The 17,737-nt window shown below is 54.2% G+C and overlaps 1 protein-coding gene and 1 long non-coding RNA gene across 13 annotated transcripts in view; one reads left to right on the top strand and one right to left on the bottom strand.

Moving 5' to 3' along the window:
- Zfyve28 (zinc finger FYVE-type containing 28) overlaps window positions 1-10,915 on the top strand; it is a 120,486-nt gene extending 109,571 nt beyond the window's left edge. For 2 of the 12 annotated variants that reach the window (XM_040292794.2, XM_021722170.3), the window contains 4 exons: window positions 5,934-6,088; window positions 6,749-6,865; window positions 8,104-8,208; window positions 9,755-10,915. In XM_040292794.2, the coding sequence (XP_040148728.1) occupies window positions 5,934-6,088; window positions 6,749-6,865; window positions 8,104-8,208; window positions 9,755-10,002 (625 nt within the window). In that variant the 3' untranslated portion in view covers window positions 10,003-10,915. Of the gene's footprint in view, window positions 1-2,454; window positions 2,605-3,462; window positions 4,357-5,933; window positions 6,089-6,748; window positions 6,866-8,103; window positions 8,387-9,184; window positions 9,289-9,754 lie in introns of those variants that run through there. The other 10 variants (XM_078020857.1, XM_013355855.4, XM_078020859.1 and 7 more) reach the window with 10 other exon arrangements.
- On the bottom strand, window positions 10,683-17,719 carry LOC120892435 (uncharacterized). The gene is made up of 2 exons (XR_013425621.1): window positions 12,296-17,719; window positions 10,683-11,889 (listed from the first exon to the last, which is right to left on the bottom strand). It is a non-coding gene; the product is annotated as an uncharacterized LOC120892435 (long non-coding RNA).
- Window positions 17,720-17,737: the final 18 nt, after the last annotated feature.

Genomic DNA, 17,737 nt, shown 5'->3' with positions numbered 1-17,737 from the left:
GGAATTGGCGTGCCTTCTATAAAAGCAGAGTCCAGACAGGCACCAATCACAGAAGCATCTGGAAGCTGCAGAAGGTGCTGGGGCTTCCAACACCCCTGAGCATGCTGGTGTCATGCCGATGTGCTAGGATGGGAGATAGCGCTGGTGACATGCGTGCCAACTCCTTGGCAAGGCTTAGGAAGCCCCTGGCAGCTCCACCTCAATATCCTATTATTTTTTTTAATTTTAATTTTTTATTTTTTAGTTCTCGGTGGACACAACATCTTTGTTTGTATGTGGTGCTGAGGATCGAACCCGGGCCGCACTCATGCCAGGCGAGCGCGCTACTGCTTAAGCCACATCCCCAGCCCTCAATATCCTATTCTTTATTGCTCTTGGCTCTTTATGCCCAGCTGGGCTCCTGGTGGTCAGGGCCTCCTTGGCTTTTCTGTCCATGGACAGTCTCTGTAAGCACCTCTGTGGCTCACTTTCTGTCTCTCTTCTGCCAGGCACAAGAGGGCTATTCTAGGGGAGGTGCAGGGTGCCAGCCAGGAGCTGATCTAGAAAGGCTCCTTCTCGGGGCAGGGGCTGCATGGCTGACCTGCAGTCTCTCCCTTTTCTGAGAAAGGAGCCTCTTGCCACAGATGGACCCAAGGGTACTATCTGCTGCTGGCAGGCACTTTGCTGTCTTCTTAGAATAGCATTTAGTCTTCTGATCAGAACAGTCTACTTGACCGCAGGAGAGGTTTTAGAAATAATGACCCACCTGCAGGCTGCTATTCAAATAAGTGTCATAGTAAGGCTTCACATGTATATTTGAGTGTATATCCAGATTTCTCCTCTGTGTTTATCATGTTTCTGATTATTAAAGTGCCATCTTTTTCATTTAATATCTTAACATTTGCGGTGTTCTTAGGTGTGCATCATACATATGTGACCTAATTTGCAGTCAGCCCTCTGTTGCTGGACATGTGGCTTAGGAGATATTTCTTGTTTGTGACTACAGGTGTGTGTGTGTATACAATTGTGTGGGTTTGGTGTGGTCAGGAGGGTGTATAACCATCACCCCCCTCTGACTCCAGAATGTTCTCATCACCTGGGAAGAAGCCACCCCATCAGCAGGTGCCCCCTCTCCTCCGCCCCTTGGCCCTGGTACCCTGCGTTACTTTCCGTCTCCATCAGTTTACCTGTTCAGGGCATTTTGTGCAACATGTGGCCTTTTGTGATGGGCCTGGTGGCTTCCAGGCTCACCCACATTGTAGCACGTGTCAGTACCTGGTTCCTTCCTGTGGCTGAGGACCTCTTGTGGCTGAGGACCTGCGCGAGGACGGCTTGTTCTGTCTGGCTGCTCGCTGTGTCCCGCCCGGCGAGCCGTCTGCTTCCCGGCTTCCCCACATCCTGGCTGTCCTCACCTACACTTGTTTTTAGCTTTCTTTTTTTTTTTTTTTTTTTTTTGGAAAAATTATTTTAATGGATGTAAAATGATATTTTATTGCCCTCTTGATTTGCATTTCCTGAATGAAATGACGTTGAGTATCTTCTCGTGGGTTTATTAAACATTTGTATACCTTCTTTGGAAAAAATATCTATTCAGATCCATTTTCCAGTTTTTAGCTAGAATTTTGTCATTTTATCATTGAGTTGGAGGATTCTTTCCATATTCCAGACACTACTCTGTAACTTTATTAGACATGTGATTTGCAAAACTATTCCACTTGTCTCTTTGTGCTTTCTCAGCGGTGTCCCAGAAAGCATGGAGGTTCCAAGTGTCAGTTTTTTTCTTTTGATGCTGCTTTAGGTGTCGTTTATGAAAAGCTGTAACCTAATCCTAGGTTATAAAAATGTGCACCTGTGTTTCTTTTAAGAACTCTGTGGTTTTAGTTCTTGCATTTAGTTATTTTGTTCCATTTTTTAAAAATTTTTTTAGGGGCTATAGCTGTGGCTCAGTGGTAGAGTGCTTGCCTAAGGATGTGTGAGGCACTGGATAGATCCTCAGAACCACATAAAAATAAATAAAATGAAGGTATGCTGTCCATCTACAACCATAAAGTTTTTTTAAAAAATTTTTTGTGGTTGTAGATGGACACGATACCTTTTTTTTTTTTAATTTATTTTTATGTGGTGCTGAGGAGTGAACCCAGTGCCTTATACACTAGGCAAGCGCTCTACCACCGAGCTATAACCCCAGCCTATACTTGTTCCATTTTGAGTTCATTTTTGCATATAGGATAAGGGAAGAGTCGACTGCAGGCTTTTGCTTGTGGCTGTCCTGTTTCTCAGCAGGGTTTGCTGAAGCCTGCTCACTCCCCTCTACTGGAGATCAATAGCATCAGTGCACAGGTTTATGGGCTTATTCTGGACTCCAGTGGTGTGTCCAGGGACTGTGTCACGGTCCTGATCCCCAGCATTTCTTTTCAGATTGTGAGTCACAGGTGTGAGTGTGAGTCCTCCCACTTATTTTTTTTCTTCTTCAAGGTTGTTTTGGCTCCTCTGGCTCCTTGCATTTCAGTATGAATTTTAGGATCAGCCTGTCAATTTCTGCATGGAAACAAAAGGCAGCTGATGTTTTTATCGGGATTCATTGGATCTGAAGATGAATTTGGGGAGTATTGCCAGCTTAACAATGTAAGTCTGCCAATCCATGAACACAGACGACTTTCCATTTAATCATCTTCTTTGATTTATTTCAGTGATGTCTTCTAGTTTCCAGTGTATAACTTTGTACTTCTTTCATTAAATTTGGTCCAAGTGTTTTGATCTTCTTGATGCTGTGGTACATGGGATTATGTTTATGTTTTAAATTTCATTTTTAGTTTATTGCTGCCTTAACTAAATACAAGTGAGTTTTTAAAATACATCTTTATTGATATGCAATGTAAACACCATAAAATCCACCCTTTTGCTGTGTATCTGCAGGGCTGGGGTGTGGCTCAGTGACAGGTAGGGCACATGCAAGGCCCTGGGCGCCACTCACCAGGAAAGCCCCAGTCAGAGGTTCTTGGTGTGCAGACACCAGACTCACACCAATGCCACACGGGCCCAGCCTCTTGGCCGTACATGGGCTCCTCAGTCCCTTTTTCTCTGCCTTGATTGTGTTTTTTCAATTTGGTAAAACACATATGACATATAATTTTCCATCTTGACCATTTGTATGTCAACATGATCATAGTGCATCTACAGCATCACACAACCACTACCACCGTCCACCTCCAGGATGTTTTCATCTTTGTGAACTGGAGCTCGATCCTGCCCCCTCCCCCACTCTTGGTGACCACGCTCCTATTCTTGTCTTCCTGGATTTGCCCATTCTGGGGACCTCCTGTGAGTCGAGTCCTACAGGATTCGTCCTCTGGTGCCTGGTTTCTTTGATTGGCGTGTAATCAGGGCTTGTCCTCATGCGGCACAGTCAGAATCTCCTTCCTTCTGGAGGCCTGATAATTTTGTTGTGAGCATGCGTCACATTCTGTTCACCCATCCACCCAGGTGCTCACTTGGATGGTGCCCCTCCTGGCTTTGTGGATGATGGTTCTGTGGATGTTTGTGGAGCGCGTCTGTTGGAGCCCCACCTTCAGCGATTTGGGGTGAGGTCGACAGTGATGAGGGGGTATTGGGTGGAAACTTGACAGTGAAGGCACCGTCCCCTTTCCTCTGTCACCTCCCAGGGCAAGGTCAGTGAGGCCCACACCCAGGCTGAAAGTCAGGGCCTTTGCCTCTGTGAAACTGGGCCAGCGGGAGGAAGGAGCCACAAATCATCAGGAGGGTCTGACAACACCCAGTTCCCTAACCAGCACCCAGCCCCACCCAAAACTGCCCCTCCTCTGCGTTCCAGTGAATACCCACTCTGCTAGGACATAGCAAAAAAATGCACACCCATGCACCGCCATTCCACTGAAGGAGCAGCCTGCAGAGCTCTGCAGCCTCTCCTGCCCCAGCCTCTCTCCATGCTGAAAGCCACAGTCCTGAAGGCTTTGGGGCATCTCTGTGCCTCAGAGGGGTTTGACATCAGGAGGGTGTGTCCTGAGTAAGACAGTGGGCAGTTCTTGTGTTTCTCCAGGGTGTGTCTGGGTCCTGCAGTGTGCAAGATCTACTGGCATCATTGAGGGGCTGCAGCTGGCTCCCCTCTGCCTCTGAAATCCTGCCCACAGATCACAGTGACTCACCAGTGCAATTTTTGCAGCTCCTTCCCAGTTTTTCTCTGGAATATTCAATGCCATCTTGAAGGTTTCACTGTGTCTACAGTCATACAGAGACAAAAGTTTCCGAGCTGGGCACAGGTTTGACTGCCTGTAGTCCTAGCAACTTGGGAGGCCCAGGAAGAAGGACCACAAGTTTAAGACCAGCCTCAGCAACTGAACAGAACCCCCTCTCAAAATAAAAACTAAAGAGAACTGGGGAATGTAGCTTAGTGGTAGAGCACCCAGTATCTCAAAAAAATAAAAAGAAAATAAAAAAGACAAGAATTTGGATGTGTCCACTGGGCAGGTCCAGTTTATCCAGGTGAGTTTACTGGGCAGGTCCAGTTTTACTCAGGTATGTCCATTGGGAAAGTCCAGTTTTACTTAGGTGGTGCCAAATTACTTTTCCAGAGTGGTTGCACCCATTTATGCTCCCACAGGCAAGGAGAATGTTTTCTGTTTCCACCCATGACAGGCAGCCATTCAGGGTCTTCAGCACAGCAGACAGCCCAGGACCCTCAGCATCTGTGGCGACCTGCTGGCATGGGAAACAGGCCAAACAGACTGATTCCCCTAAACGGGAAAACAGACAACTCCGGGCACTGATGGCAAGTTTTAAAAAATTGCAGTGAATGAACATTTATAGAGAGACAGACGACACTGCGTCCAGGAAATAGCAGTCAGAGTAGGAAATTAAGAACCCAATAGCAGAACCCAAAATGTCCAGGGTACAATTGGAAGAAAAAGCTGAGAAAATTTCCCAGAAAGAGGGACATAAAGACAAGGAGACAGAAGTGGGATATGTCATCTTTAGGTTGCAGGTGGGGTGGAGGCCGAGAGCTGGGAGCCCCTGTACACACCCCTGAGCAACAGATGGATGCACCTGGTCACATCTGCCGGGAAGGCAGCCAGGAATGTGATGGCAGGGGTGGCCGAGTGCCCAGGGGCTGCGTGTAGCCATGTGCAGCAACCTGGGTGACCTGGTCTTCAGAAGCTTATCCTGTCAGTCTGGAGACCCCAGTCTGAGTCCAGTGGGGCCCCGCTCCCTTTAGAGGCTCTGGGGAGGATTCCCACCCTTCTCAGCTCCTGGTGGCTCCAGGCAGTCTTGGATTGTGGCCATGTCCTCCAGTCTGTGGCTCTGTGGCCTCAGTCTGTGGCCTCCTCTCCACTGGGTACATGTGCCTCCTCCTTTATGACAGGACACTTGTGACTGGATGTAGGACCCACTAAATAATCCAGGAAAATTGTTTAAGATCCTTCACTAAATTCATCTGCAGAGCCCTTCTTTCTAAATAAAGTGCCACTCACAGGCTCCAGGCTTAGGGTGTGGACGTATCTTTTGGAAGCCCTCCATCCAGTCCCCTGACCCCTAGAAGGTACAAAGGTGAGTTGGATCTTCCATAGAAGAAAGTCAGTCTATCTTAAGCTGAGGATGCCAGACGGAGTGGCCTAAGCTTGGGAGTCAGTGCCATGTCAACCCCAGAAGACCCTGTGCAAGGAAGGGCTTGGGTGTGGTCGTCACAGACAGCAGCAGTTGAGTGACCAGAGCAGGACTGGGGTAGGGTCAAAGCCCTGTCCAGCCACTCGGCTTTTCAGTGGGGCATGGGGATCACATGACAGCATGTAAAGCTGATTTGCAGGAAGTGCCATGCATGGGCAGCCTGACCTCCGGAGTGGAGCTACCAGGACAGATTGTCACCTTGGCCTGCTGAAGTCGAGGCTCCGGGCACCTCACCAGGCCTCCATCTCCACACACCCTGCATTTCCTTCTTTGTGTAGCAGCCCCCCAGCTGGTTCCTGCTCCTCAGACAAGACCCTGCTGGAGGCAGCCCCTGTGGCCTCGCCTGTCACCCCCGTGGCCACGAGAGAGAAGATCCGGTCCAGGTTCCACGGCAGCCATGACCTGATCCACCGCCTGTTTGTCTGCATTTCAGGTGTGGAGTCTGGGCCTGGGGTGGGTCGAGGGCCCGCAGCCTGCCCTCTAGGGGAGTGGAGACCGGGCAGCCATCTCTCCCTGGCTTTGCTGTGTGGCAGTGTGGTCTGCTTCTCTGCCAGCCAGCGCTCCTTAGGAAGGGCTGATCTGCTCCTGGGAGAAGGAGGCCGAAGGAGCTCTGGGGGTGATGGGTGGGGTGGGGCAGAACAGAGGGCCATGGGCACCTCCTCTGGGTGGGTCCACCCTGGGCTCCCCAGCCACGTGGAGCCTGTACTATAGCCCCGCAGTCAGGGCTATTTTGGACAGTGTGGTCAGGGATCTGGGGGCTGGGCCCACCTGGGAGAGGGCAGGCTATAAGTGGAGCCATCTGGATGCCCAAGTTGCTGTGACAGTGACAGGGGCTGAAGTGAGGCTAGGCATGATCGAGGCCCTGGTGAGCAGCCAGAACAGTTTAGTGGTAGTGGCCGTAACCTTGGATAAGGCTGGTAACAGACTGGCCTGCAGTGGGCTGTGCAGAAAGTCCCATCATACACACATCAAGAGCATCCTTTCCCAAGGGGCTGGGAAATGCTGGTCCCTCAGCTCAGGCCAGGACCTGCCCAGTTCACAGATCAGTCAGCCTAATTCATCCTTCCTTCCATCCCTCTGTCACACTGGTCAGGTGTGGCAGATCAGCTGCAGACCAACTATGCAAGCGACCTGAGAAGTATTCTCAAAACTCTGTTTGAGGTCATGGCCACCAAGCCAGAAACAGATGACAAGGAAAAGCTAAAGAAGGGTGAGTGTCACCCAGGCAGGTGCTGACTCCATGCCAACCCCTGTGTCCAGTGCCCCCAGGAAGAGGGTTTGCAGAAAACCACACCTCCTCTTCCTGGGCAAATATGTGCCCTCCAAGGCAACCATGCATCCTGATATTTGCATGACCACATACGCCAGGCTTTCTGCCGGGGACCCAGGATGCATAGCCCAGGGAAGTGGTTCCCCTGCCACTTTGCAAGTGGGTCACCTGGCTTTGGTCCCCTTGTACACACTGCAGCAAGGTCGCCCAACTTTGTATTGCAGATAGGGGCTGGGGATACTCATCCTTTCCCCTAAAGACCAGACCAGATGACTAAGTGTTCCACAGTGTCACTTGTCAACGCATTCAGAAGACAGCCAGATACAGGGGGAGGGGGCATGAGACCCCCTCCCCTTGGGGAACTGCAGAGTCTGCTGCTGGCTGTGATCTGACTCACATTTGCATACTCAGTATGTCACAAGCAACACGTGTGCTCTCACAGTCACATTTAGTTAACACACTGCACACGTATGTGCACATAACAGGTGTGTGGTGAGGGAAAAGGCATCATGTCAGGGACTGATTAGCATGGGGAGTTTGACCCTCTGTCCCTGAAGAGTCCTGAGTAGGAGTGGAGCTGGAGCCCTGCTGGCTTGCCCCTTGTACTGGGCTGAGACACCTGTTCTGGGGGAACTACCCTCACTATAGGGCTTCTGCTTGTGGGGTGTCTGGCAACAGGACTGCCCAGCTATTTCTGCAGCTCCCACCCAGCAGAGATGTCCTTGCTATTGAGGAGGAGCCTGTGCCCACCCAGCTCTGCTCCCAAAACTACACCCCCAGGCCATATTCCATCAGGGAACTTGGCAGGGCTGCCTTCTGGAAATCAAGATTCAGAGGAGGCAGAGACAAACACTGCTCAGATAGGGACTGGGCTGCAGGACCCTGCTTGCCTCCATGATCACAGTTCAGGGGACCTGACCATCTGTGCAGGGGCCCCAGGGCTGGATGCTCACAGGGAGCAGCTGACACGGGCCTCAGGGCACACCACGCTGTGCCATGCTGTGCAATAGGAAGCCCTCAACTAACTGGAAGACCTGCCAGGCCAGGCACCCTACCTGCTGAGGTGACTGGCCCTGTGTGCTGGGTTTGGGGTAGCTGGCCAGGGGTACCCAGCAGGGATAATCAATTGCATTGACTACACTACCCACCAAATCTCAGCAGCCTCAATTCTCTTCCAGTCACCCAGACCCTGCGGAATGCGGCCTTAGAGGACTGTGCGTTGTGTCAGGAGACCCTGTCATCCTCAGAACTTGCAGCCAAGACCCGTGACGGGGACTTTGAAGGTGTGTGGGAACCTCTAGGCCAGGGGCCAACACGCTCATGCTGAGCAGCAGGTGCCTGCGCAGGATGCTTTCAGATGCAGAGCCCTGAAGGTGGTTCCCCTCCAGACAGACACCAGGCTTCCCGGTGTGCAGCTTCCCACAGGAGGCAGCCACTCTGCATGCTGTCCTCGGCTCCCAGGTGGGCACACAAGCCCCCTCATTGCTATGTGACCTCAGGCCAGGTGTTTAATGTCTCTCAGCCTGGTGGGCACAGGTTCCAGGGTGTGGGAAGCAAGGAGATATCAGGTCAAGACTTAGCTCTGGCCACAGGTGGCTGGCCAACATCTGACACCCCAGCTCCTCACCTGTACCTCAGGAGGTATCTGGCATGGCAGCTGGGGAAACTACAGGACACTATGGGGACTGTGGGGGCCCAGAAGCCTTCCCCAGTGGGGACAGCTGTAGACTGATCTGGTCACATCTGATCTGGGAGACCTGCTCCCTGCAGTCTCTCCATGGAGTTGGCTGCAGGCAAATGGCATGGTGTCATAGAAGGAAGAGCCAGGCATTCAGGGGACTGCCACACATTGTGGGAGGGGCACAAGACTTTGAGAAGGGCTTTTGGCAGGATGTGTTACAGTCCCTCGGGTGCTGGGGGCTTCTATGGTGCTGAGATGGATGAGGGCAGATAGACCTGACCGGGGTTGCCAGAGGGGGCAGGGAGAGTTTGGGAGTGAGTGGGCCTTGGCCAAGGCACGGTCCTGCAGGTGGACCCCCTGTATATCCCAAGTGCAGGGGCCTATATCTGGGGGTGATTTCCAGCTCTGACAATGGCAGTGAAGAGGGACCCCCATGTGAAATCATAGCCTGTCACTGAGTCTAGGGGTAACCAGTGAGGAGAGGGGCTGGAGGTGCCTGCCCACTTGCCAGGCTTCCACTCCAGCCCCAGCCCACCTGCATGCCAGGGCTGACGTGTCCCTGGCTCTCGTTGTAACAGACCCCCCTGAATGGGTGCCGGACGAGGCCTGCGGCTTCTGCACCGCGTGCAAAGCGCCCTTCACTGTCATCCGCAGGAAACACCACTGCCGCAGCTGCGGGAAGGTGGGTGGCCACGCTGGCCTGCAGCATCTGAGCCATCACAGGCACAGTGTCAGGGGCTGCAAGTCAGGACTGGTGTTCCTGGGCTCTGGGGTCCTTGTGCAGATGCCCCTGAGTCCTGAGCCCTGCTCTGACTCCAGGCAGTGGTCCATACCAGTGCCCATGTCCAGCCTTGGCCACTCAGAGCCAGGGACAGGGAGGGGACAGAGTAAACAAGCAGGAACATGCTGTGGCCTTGGTGTAGCACCTAGACACCTCTCAGGAAGTGGGCCTCCTAGGCAAAGCCCTGCCCAGGGTTTTTCTGAAGGTCCTAGCTCCACGGGCCACAGGACCAGGACCAGGACCAGGCAGACTCCCCCTCCATTGCCCTGCCTGGTCTGGGTGGGAGGGCTGTGTGGGAGCATGAGGGCTGGCCCTGCCCAGCACCCTGTAGCAGGTTCACTGGTTCCTACCCCTCCTTGATTTCCAGATCTTTTGTTCCCGCTGCTCTTCGCACTCGGCACCGCTGCCCCGCTATGGGCAGGTGAAGCCTGTCCGTGTGTGCACACACTGCTACATGTTCCATGTCACACCCTTCTACAGCGACAAAGCAGGCATGTGATGCAGCATCCAGGCACTCACCAACACACCCAGGGCCAGGACTCCCAGGAAGGAGGTGCTGCGCCTGGCCCTGGTCTGTCCAGGCTGTGCTGCAGGAGGTCTCCCGCATCTCATTAAGACACTGCTGCTACTGCAGACCCACCCAGGTTTCCAGAATGTCCAGAGCCTCTGTCCCACCCACCCTGGCCTCCTTACCTGCAGGGACCCCAGGCCAGGTGCAGAACGTGATAGGAGGTCAGCTTTACCCACCAAGGGGATCCAGGGACTTAGGGGCTGCCTCTGAGGCAGGTGCCTGCTGGGATCTCCACTGGAGCACCTCCTCCAGCTGGACCTACTAGGCAGGAGAGTGGGCACTGTGAGGCCTTGTCTGCAGCAGAGACTCTGGAAGCAGGAACTAAGGGGCTCCACGGGCCCCAGCACTGTGTCAGGGCTCCTTGCACCCACCTCATCCCTAGCACCCACTGCCCGCCTCAGGACCCTGCTAAACAACACGCATCTCATTTCTTCTTGGAGGGGGAATGCAGGAGGAATACGTGCCCTGAACCTGCATATTGTCCACTGCCAGTGGAGTGGGGGCTGGCCAGGCACTGACACTCACAGACAGAGGTTGGTTTGGGTTGGGGGCCTTGGCTCACCAGGCAGCCCAAGACCACCAAGGGCTGCCCACTTGGCCAACAGTGCCCCCTTTCCTCTGCATCCTCTGGGACCCTGGTCTACTTCCACAGATTCCAGAGCAGCTGGGACCCATGCTGAGATAGCCAAGTGGCCCCAGTACAGACACTCCTCAGGCTTCAATCTCAGGCTTCACATTGCAATGACGATTGCAGTTTTATTTTTGGAGAGATGACACACCTACTGCTTCTTTTATAGGATGAAGTCCAATTACTGTTGAGCAGTGGAATACTCTTGCACAGAGATGGCTTCTGTAGGGGAGAATATATATTGGAGGGAATATTATGTATTGAGATTATTTTTATTTTCTAACAGCTGTAACTCAAAACCATTTCCATAAATCTATTTAAAGATTGCAGACGCTGTCCTGTCTTCTGTGAGCATCAACTCCTTTTCCTCTGTCTGGGCAGGGGTGGTATTTGTGCTGTCATGGATTCTCCTATAGGAAGCCAGGGCTTCTGCACTTTGGGACGATTGAAGGACTTGGCGTCCCATCAGCCTCCAGGAAAGGGGTGGCTGCTCACTCTCTGGAAGCCTGTCCCCTGCCCTGTGAGAGTGCCCTTCTCCACTGCTGCCCATCCTGCAGCTCCCCTTCTTATGTGAATCTTTGGCTGAGACCCCTGGCCTGTGCTTGGGGGCAGGGCTAGTACTCTTGGCCCCTATACTGGGGGCTGACCTTGTGGCCTTGGTCTCCAGCCTCACTACCTCATAGTCTGGGGACTGCTTTTGGGGTGCCATGAAGAGACTGTAGGAGTGCCAGCACAGCCTTGGATTACTCCAGTGATGGGGCTTCCTCTGTCCTTTGTGCCCTTGAAACTTGAGCAGAGTTGTGAGAGGCCACAATAGCCACCATATCCACTCTCCGTAAGTCAGGACGTTTTAGAACATGGGGCTCCCTCTGAGCAGGGCAAGCCCTTCAGGAGCAGAAGGGGCAGCTTGGGGGACCTCAGCATCTCTGGCCATCCAAGACCTGAACCCACCCTCCTGCTTACCTGGGCAGAATGCAGAGAAATGGCCCCTCTACCACCCCTACACTCTGATGGTTAGCATGTCCACAGGAGAATTGTCACCTCTCTGGAGGAGGCCACCCCTGCTGCCACAGGCTAGGAAACCAGGCCCTGCAGAATCCCACAGAGACGTACTGCAGCATCCCTCTGTGCTTACAGGCACCCTCAGTGGTCACCTTCCAGACCTGAGGTGTGGTGTCCTCCTTGTCCACCAGGTGAGAAGAACCTACAGGGAGGTAGGCAGGAAGGCTGGGTGTGGTCTGTTCATAGGAAGCCCTCCAGGCCAGCCTTGGCCTGCCTTTGTGCTGCCCGGAGACAGATTGCCCTGCAGAAAGGCCTAGAGTCACAGGTGTCCTTCAGGGAGATGACCAACAGTCCCATTTGCCCAGGAGCAGAGTTTCCAGGACTTTTCCATGCTAAACTTGAGATGCTTGATCACTACCTTTCTATGGGGCTGTCCCCACCCAAGGGAAGAACCCAGGACCAAGACAGGTGCAATTCAGACAGAATGTAGAAGGGATGGCTTCCTGGCCACCCACAGCTGGGCCTTGGGGCTGGGAGGCCCTGGGGCTAGGAGCATACCCAGAGCTCTGGGTTTATAGTCAGCACTTTTGAGCCAGCCTTGGGACCTCCTGCAGGCCGGCCTTCCCAAACCCATTTCCTAATCAACACCATCATCATGTCCTTCCTGCTACTGCCCTGAACAATGCCATTCCCCACTTTATACATGCCTGTGGCAATCCCATAAGATTCCCTTGAGGGAGCAAGATCTCCATGCCATAGACAGGAAGCTGAAGATTGCAGGTCAGTGAGCAGCAGAGCTGGGTTGTAGGTTTCTTGGAGGCTCCCACAGAAGGCAGAAGCAAGACGGTGAAGCGAGACATCGGGAAGCACTGGCTTGTTTTCATAGATGCTACTCCTGGGTAAGGCACCTTAGAAAGCAGGAGCACGGTTCACCTTCTGGAGCTGGAGGCAGGGATGTCACTGCTTTCTGGTTACACAGAGAAGGGGCCTGTCATTGTTCCCCAACACCCCCACTTCAGCTTTTGGTGACAGAAGGGGCCCTAGGCCAGGTAGTCCCTCCCCCAGGTGCTACAGCTCTCCATGGGGTAGCTAGCAAGGCCAAGGGTGGAGGGTCTGGGAAGACATCCAGAGCTTGCTGTATCCAGGGGCTCAGAAGGAAGCCCTGGGGCAGAATCCTGTCTGACTTTTGGAGGTCGCAGGGTGTGAGGGTCCCTACTCTACAGTAAGCTGATTCCTGGGCTGAGTGAGGACAGAAAGGGCATAAGCAGGGAAGCAGATAACCCTGGGGCAGTGCAGCATGGGGCTCAGAAGGACTGGTGGTGTCCTTCCTTGTTGGTGATGACAGTGCTGGAGGCCAAGTGAGGGGGGTTGATGCAGGGACCCCCTCTCCTCCTGTGGTTTGGGTCTGTGCTCCCAACAGATTCCTACTGTAGCCCTTAACTGCCACCAGGGGGCACCACACTCTACTGTCTCCTCAGCTCCATCTAGCTTCCAGGACCATCTTTGTGCAAGGACCACCTCACTGCAAGTCACAACTGGGCCCTCAGGGCAACCAGACCCAGTGAGCAGGCCCCAGTTTTCAGGGTCCAGAGAGGCCCATGGCTGGCTCAGCAACAATGGAAGGAGCCCAGGAAGAGAGCTCCCTGGCTGGAGCTGGACACTTCACACCACTAGAGTTGGGTGAGGGCTAACAGCACCCTGGAGTGGGTTGGCCTGGTGCCCTCTGGACTATGCAGTGGGAGCCAATGGGAGGCCGATGGGACCCAAAGGAGGCTGGAATGGGTGCCCACCTCATGCCATCCCATATCTCAGAGTCCTAGAGAGAGGGGCTTATTTCCTCCCAGACCCCCTCCTCCAGCAGCTTCCCTGAGAGCAGCGCTGCCTCCCAGCCCAGCACACATTCTCCTAAGCACAGCCCCGTCCTTCACCTCTGAGAGAAAGGCCTGGCAGCCCTGTGGGTCCAGGAGCAGTAGCAGGGCTGGGTGGGGCGGGGCAGGGGCCCCTCTGTGTTTCTTGGCCAGTGCCCAGCCCATACTTGCCCAGTCATCAGAGTCTTAGCCTCTCCCCTTGGAAGGCCACCCCAATACCACCGGAACATGTCTACATCTGGACCCACATTCCTCCTTCATGTCTGTCTGTCTGTCCCTCTCCTGTAAAAAAATTTTGAAAGGAAATTTTATCATGTTGTTTTTGGACACTTTGGCCTCAATAAATTAATTGAATTTACACTTGCTAAGCTGTTCAGAGCTCATTAGCATAGTGGGGAAACCTTATAAAAAGAGAGGGGGGAAGGTGCTCACCAATTGTTCATAAATATAATAAACTGTGTCCTTGTTTTAAATTTAAGAATAATGTTGGCACTATTTTAGGTTCCATAGACAAATCACATCTTCATGCATTTTCATTTTGCTGGCTTCTTTTGGTGCTCTGGAGACAATGTTTTTCTGCATGTCCAAGTTTCTGGAAGCCCTCAGAGGCCTGCCTGGCTTGGTGCCCATGGTTAGTCAGCCTGGAGAGCCACCTCCACCCCAGCCTGCCTCTCTAGAGCCCCATTTTCCTGTGGGCAGGGTTGGGGGTTTGCAGTTCTTGGTGATGTTCATATTCTTGCCACTTCCTGGGTTACCTCTGTGCCCAGCCTACTCCAACCTTCATTGCATTCCCAGCCACCCCAAAGGGCAGGTACTATCACTCCCATTTTATATTAGGGAAACTGAGACTCAGAGAGGTTAAATGACTTGGCCAATTTCTCATTCCCAGAATAGAATCCAGAGTGGCTGTGGGGGGAACCCAGAGACATACTCTCCATGGGACTCCCTCTCGGTGCCACCATGTGGCCAGTATCTCAGTACATGAGAGCCAAGGCTTCCAGGGGACCAGGCTTGTCAAGGCTCACTAGGGCCTACTGACCCCTGCCATCACACGAAACCAGACCTGCCTCAGAGAGCTGTCTGACTCAGCTGCACCCAGGTGTGAGAGGTTGACAGCAGGTGGGCTGTAGGAGGATTCTGAAGGTGGGCCAGATGAACAGCAGGGCAGCCTCCTGCCCAAGGAGTTGAGGCTGTAGCCTGGGATGGCTGCAAGGTGTCCACCCCAGTGACTGAAGAGACCAAAGGCTCAGGCAAGGGGCAGTAATCCGGAGGAGAGAGGGCCTTACCAGCCTTCCATCCCTGACAGTGCGGGAACCTTGGACACCTGAGAAACTGTAGACAATGCTCCCAAACTGGAGGGGACAGTGGCCACAGTGGGGCTGGGGCTGTGCTAAGTAGACAGCAGGATAGTGACTCCAGGACCACAGAAGGAAAGCTAGGGCCTACTAAGCATGGGAAGGACAAGAAGTAGTTTTCTAGAGGCTTCTTGGGACGCAGGGGGGGAACAGGGGGTGGGGGAGAAAGCAGCCTTTCCCAGGCTGGGCCTTGAGTCCTTCAGTCTACCCACGCCCTAGAGGTATGTGTACCCTCCTGTATAGCCAGGAAAGATGATGCTGGGGGGGGGGCACCCAGGAAGGCTAGGCCGACTCAAGACTAGTCAGCCCTGCCTTCCACCCCAAACTAGGGAAGCCCCTTCTGATCCAGGTCCTGCCCCTTCTCCTGGAGCCTGTGTGGGGTGGGGTGGACTCTCCCAGAGAGCAGTAAGGGAGAACAGTCTGGGGGACAGTATCAAATTGAACTGGGGGCAGTAAGGAGGGTGTGGACTAGTCCAGGAGGGCAGTGGAGTGGAGGCCACTTGGGGGCTAAGGGGTGGAGGGGACAGGTCCTCCCCCACATCAGGCTAGTGGGAGGGCGGAGCTCTGATGGGAGAAGGACTGCAGAAGTCTGCTCCCTCCCTCCCCACCATGGACTTCGCTCGCTCGTTCCCACTGGGAAGGTTCAGCTCAGGCTCAGGAGAGGGAGAGGGAGGTGGGCAAGGAGGGACCTGGCCTTGCTGGAGACCTGCTCTGCGGAAGGGGACCTCGGTCTGCTGGTCAGCCCGTCTCCTCCTCCTCCCCAACAGCCCCTGAGGCTGCTGGCACTGGCATGACCTCTAAACCCTCTGCTTCTTTTAGGGGGCCTGGCTCGTTGCAGCAGTTGTAGAGACCAGCCGTCCCTCACTCGGTATCCCTCCCTGTCCCAGTATCCCTCCTCCTCCCCCAAGCTGAGGCTTCCGGATCTCCCTAGGGGGTCCAGCCACTCTCAGCCCCTCGCTCACTCAGCCACGCCTGCCCACTTTCTCCAGCTCCCGCGCAATCCAGGGTGAGGTCGAGCTCCGTAGGCACCGGAAGTGCTAGGTCCTTGGATGCAGCTGGATGAGGGGAGATTCAGAATTGGCCTAGGCTAAAAATCTCAGGCTGAGAGGAAGCAGGAAGGCTGCTCCCTGCTGTCACGCCTAACCCACTGTCCATCGCAGCAGGAGGCGGGTGAGGTCACCTTAACCCACGGGCTGCCAATGCAGGGATGGAGCAACCTTGTAAAATGCTGACCCCGAGGCGTTGAGTCCAGGTTCCCAGAGTGCAGAATGCGCCTCACTGCTTCCCAAAGTTGGGCACTCTCCTTCATCCTGCATGGCTCGCGGCAGCCCTAAAGACTAAAGGCTAAAGTCTGTATTCTGGCTCTGGGGTGGTTGTGGGCTGGAGCAGGAAGAGCCCAGGTCAACGATTTTTTTTTTTTTTAGTGTTGGAGCAGGTCTGTCTCCAGGAAGTATCAAGTTCCCCATTAGATCCCGCAGGGCCCTAAGGGCACACATTCTTAACCCTATCCCACAGATCAACAGCTGTCACTCACACCCCAGCAGAACCAACTGGACCAGAGGTGGCTCTGGTCGCCACACTCCTACATAGCCAGCCATGGGTCACAATGTGGGAGTGCCAATCTCCATTCTGCTGGGATTGCTGAGGGGTTCCTTATTTGTAAATTGGGTATGTGGAAATATACACAGGCAATGCATTTATGTTGCTCCCAGGACCTAGAGTGCTGAGGTTTTAACAGTTTTTGTTTTGTTTTATTGGCAGCAGAGCCCCACTTCCATATGGAACTTGGGGTGGGGGGGTGTCTAGTCACTTTATGACACAAAACTTTCCAGCTGATTGGCCCCGCCCTCAGCAGCTCCCAGGCCACGAACCTTGAAAGCCAGTGAGAATGAAGATCTGAAGATCAAGGGGTTGAGGCCGGGCTGAGGCTGCCTTAGGACTACCAGCTCTTCTTCCTCCTACCCAGCCTGCCTTACAGTCCAAGGTCACGACTGCGGCCGGCCGCAACCGCCCAGCCAGGCGCTTGCTTCCTAGTAGCGAATCGCTCCTCCCCAGAAAAGGCAGCCTTGGCCTAAGGACCAGCGCCAGCCTCTTGTAACGGCCTTACTCTTAAAATCAGGCACCACAAGCAGCCTCTCCTCTTGAGAGCCCCTCCTGCTTGTGGCGGCGGTCCTCTTCCCTAGCCGGGTCCCCACTTTCAGCCTGGTGTCCACTAAATAAACGACAACGACACTTCCGCTCTCGGTTTCCCCACTAACAACCTCAGAGAAGCCTTCGTTTTATGCTCCAACCGTTTACGTTCCTCTCCCAGTCCAGGCCTTCCCTGAGGCCACTCTGTCCCGCGGAGAAGGGTGTCGTTTGCAGCCCCACAAGGGACTCCGGAGCAGACAGACGGCTAGGCATGGTCCTCCCGCAGAGCCAGTGCTGGATCTGGACCTGGGCAACAAGTCCCTGCACATACTGTGCATGGGCCCGGCGGAGTGGCAGGGCGCTTGTCCCGCAGTGCATCCTGCTTCGGGTCTCAGGAGACGCTGCACGCGTCCTACTGGCCGGGTGGAGCGCCAGGCGGCGGTCCCAGCGCGCTCCGCTTCCTCTCAGCAACGCGTTCGGCCGGGGCGCCCTTATTGGCCGCGCGCCCGGCCGCGGGTCATTGGTCGGTGGTCTCAATTTACATAGACCGCCCTGGCCCAATCGGCGCGCGGCACCTACTTAACATGCATGACGGCCACCAGTCAGCAAGCGCGGGGGCCGGGCCACCACGTGCTGTTGCTAAGCTTGGGCTTCTAAATTGTTACTACAGCTGTCGGCCTATCGGAACCGAGCTTCGCATCTGTCAACATTCTCGGCCCGGCCCAAGGCGTTCGGCCAGTCCCCATTGGTCCAGATCCTGTCCAGCGCCCGCCCCTGGGGCTGCAGCGCTAGCTCC

The sequence above is a fragment of the Ictidomys tridecemlineatus genome, chromosome 9 (genome assembly GCF_052094955.1).
Source record: "Ictidomys tridecemlineatus isolate mIctTri1 chromosome 9, mIctTri1.hap1, whole genome shotgun sequence".
NCBI classification, from domain to species: Eukaryota; Metazoa; Chordata; class Mammalia; order Rodentia; family Sciuridae; genus Ictidomys; species Ictidomys tridecemlineatus.
This window is presented reverse-complemented; position numbering and strand designations above follow the sequence as displayed.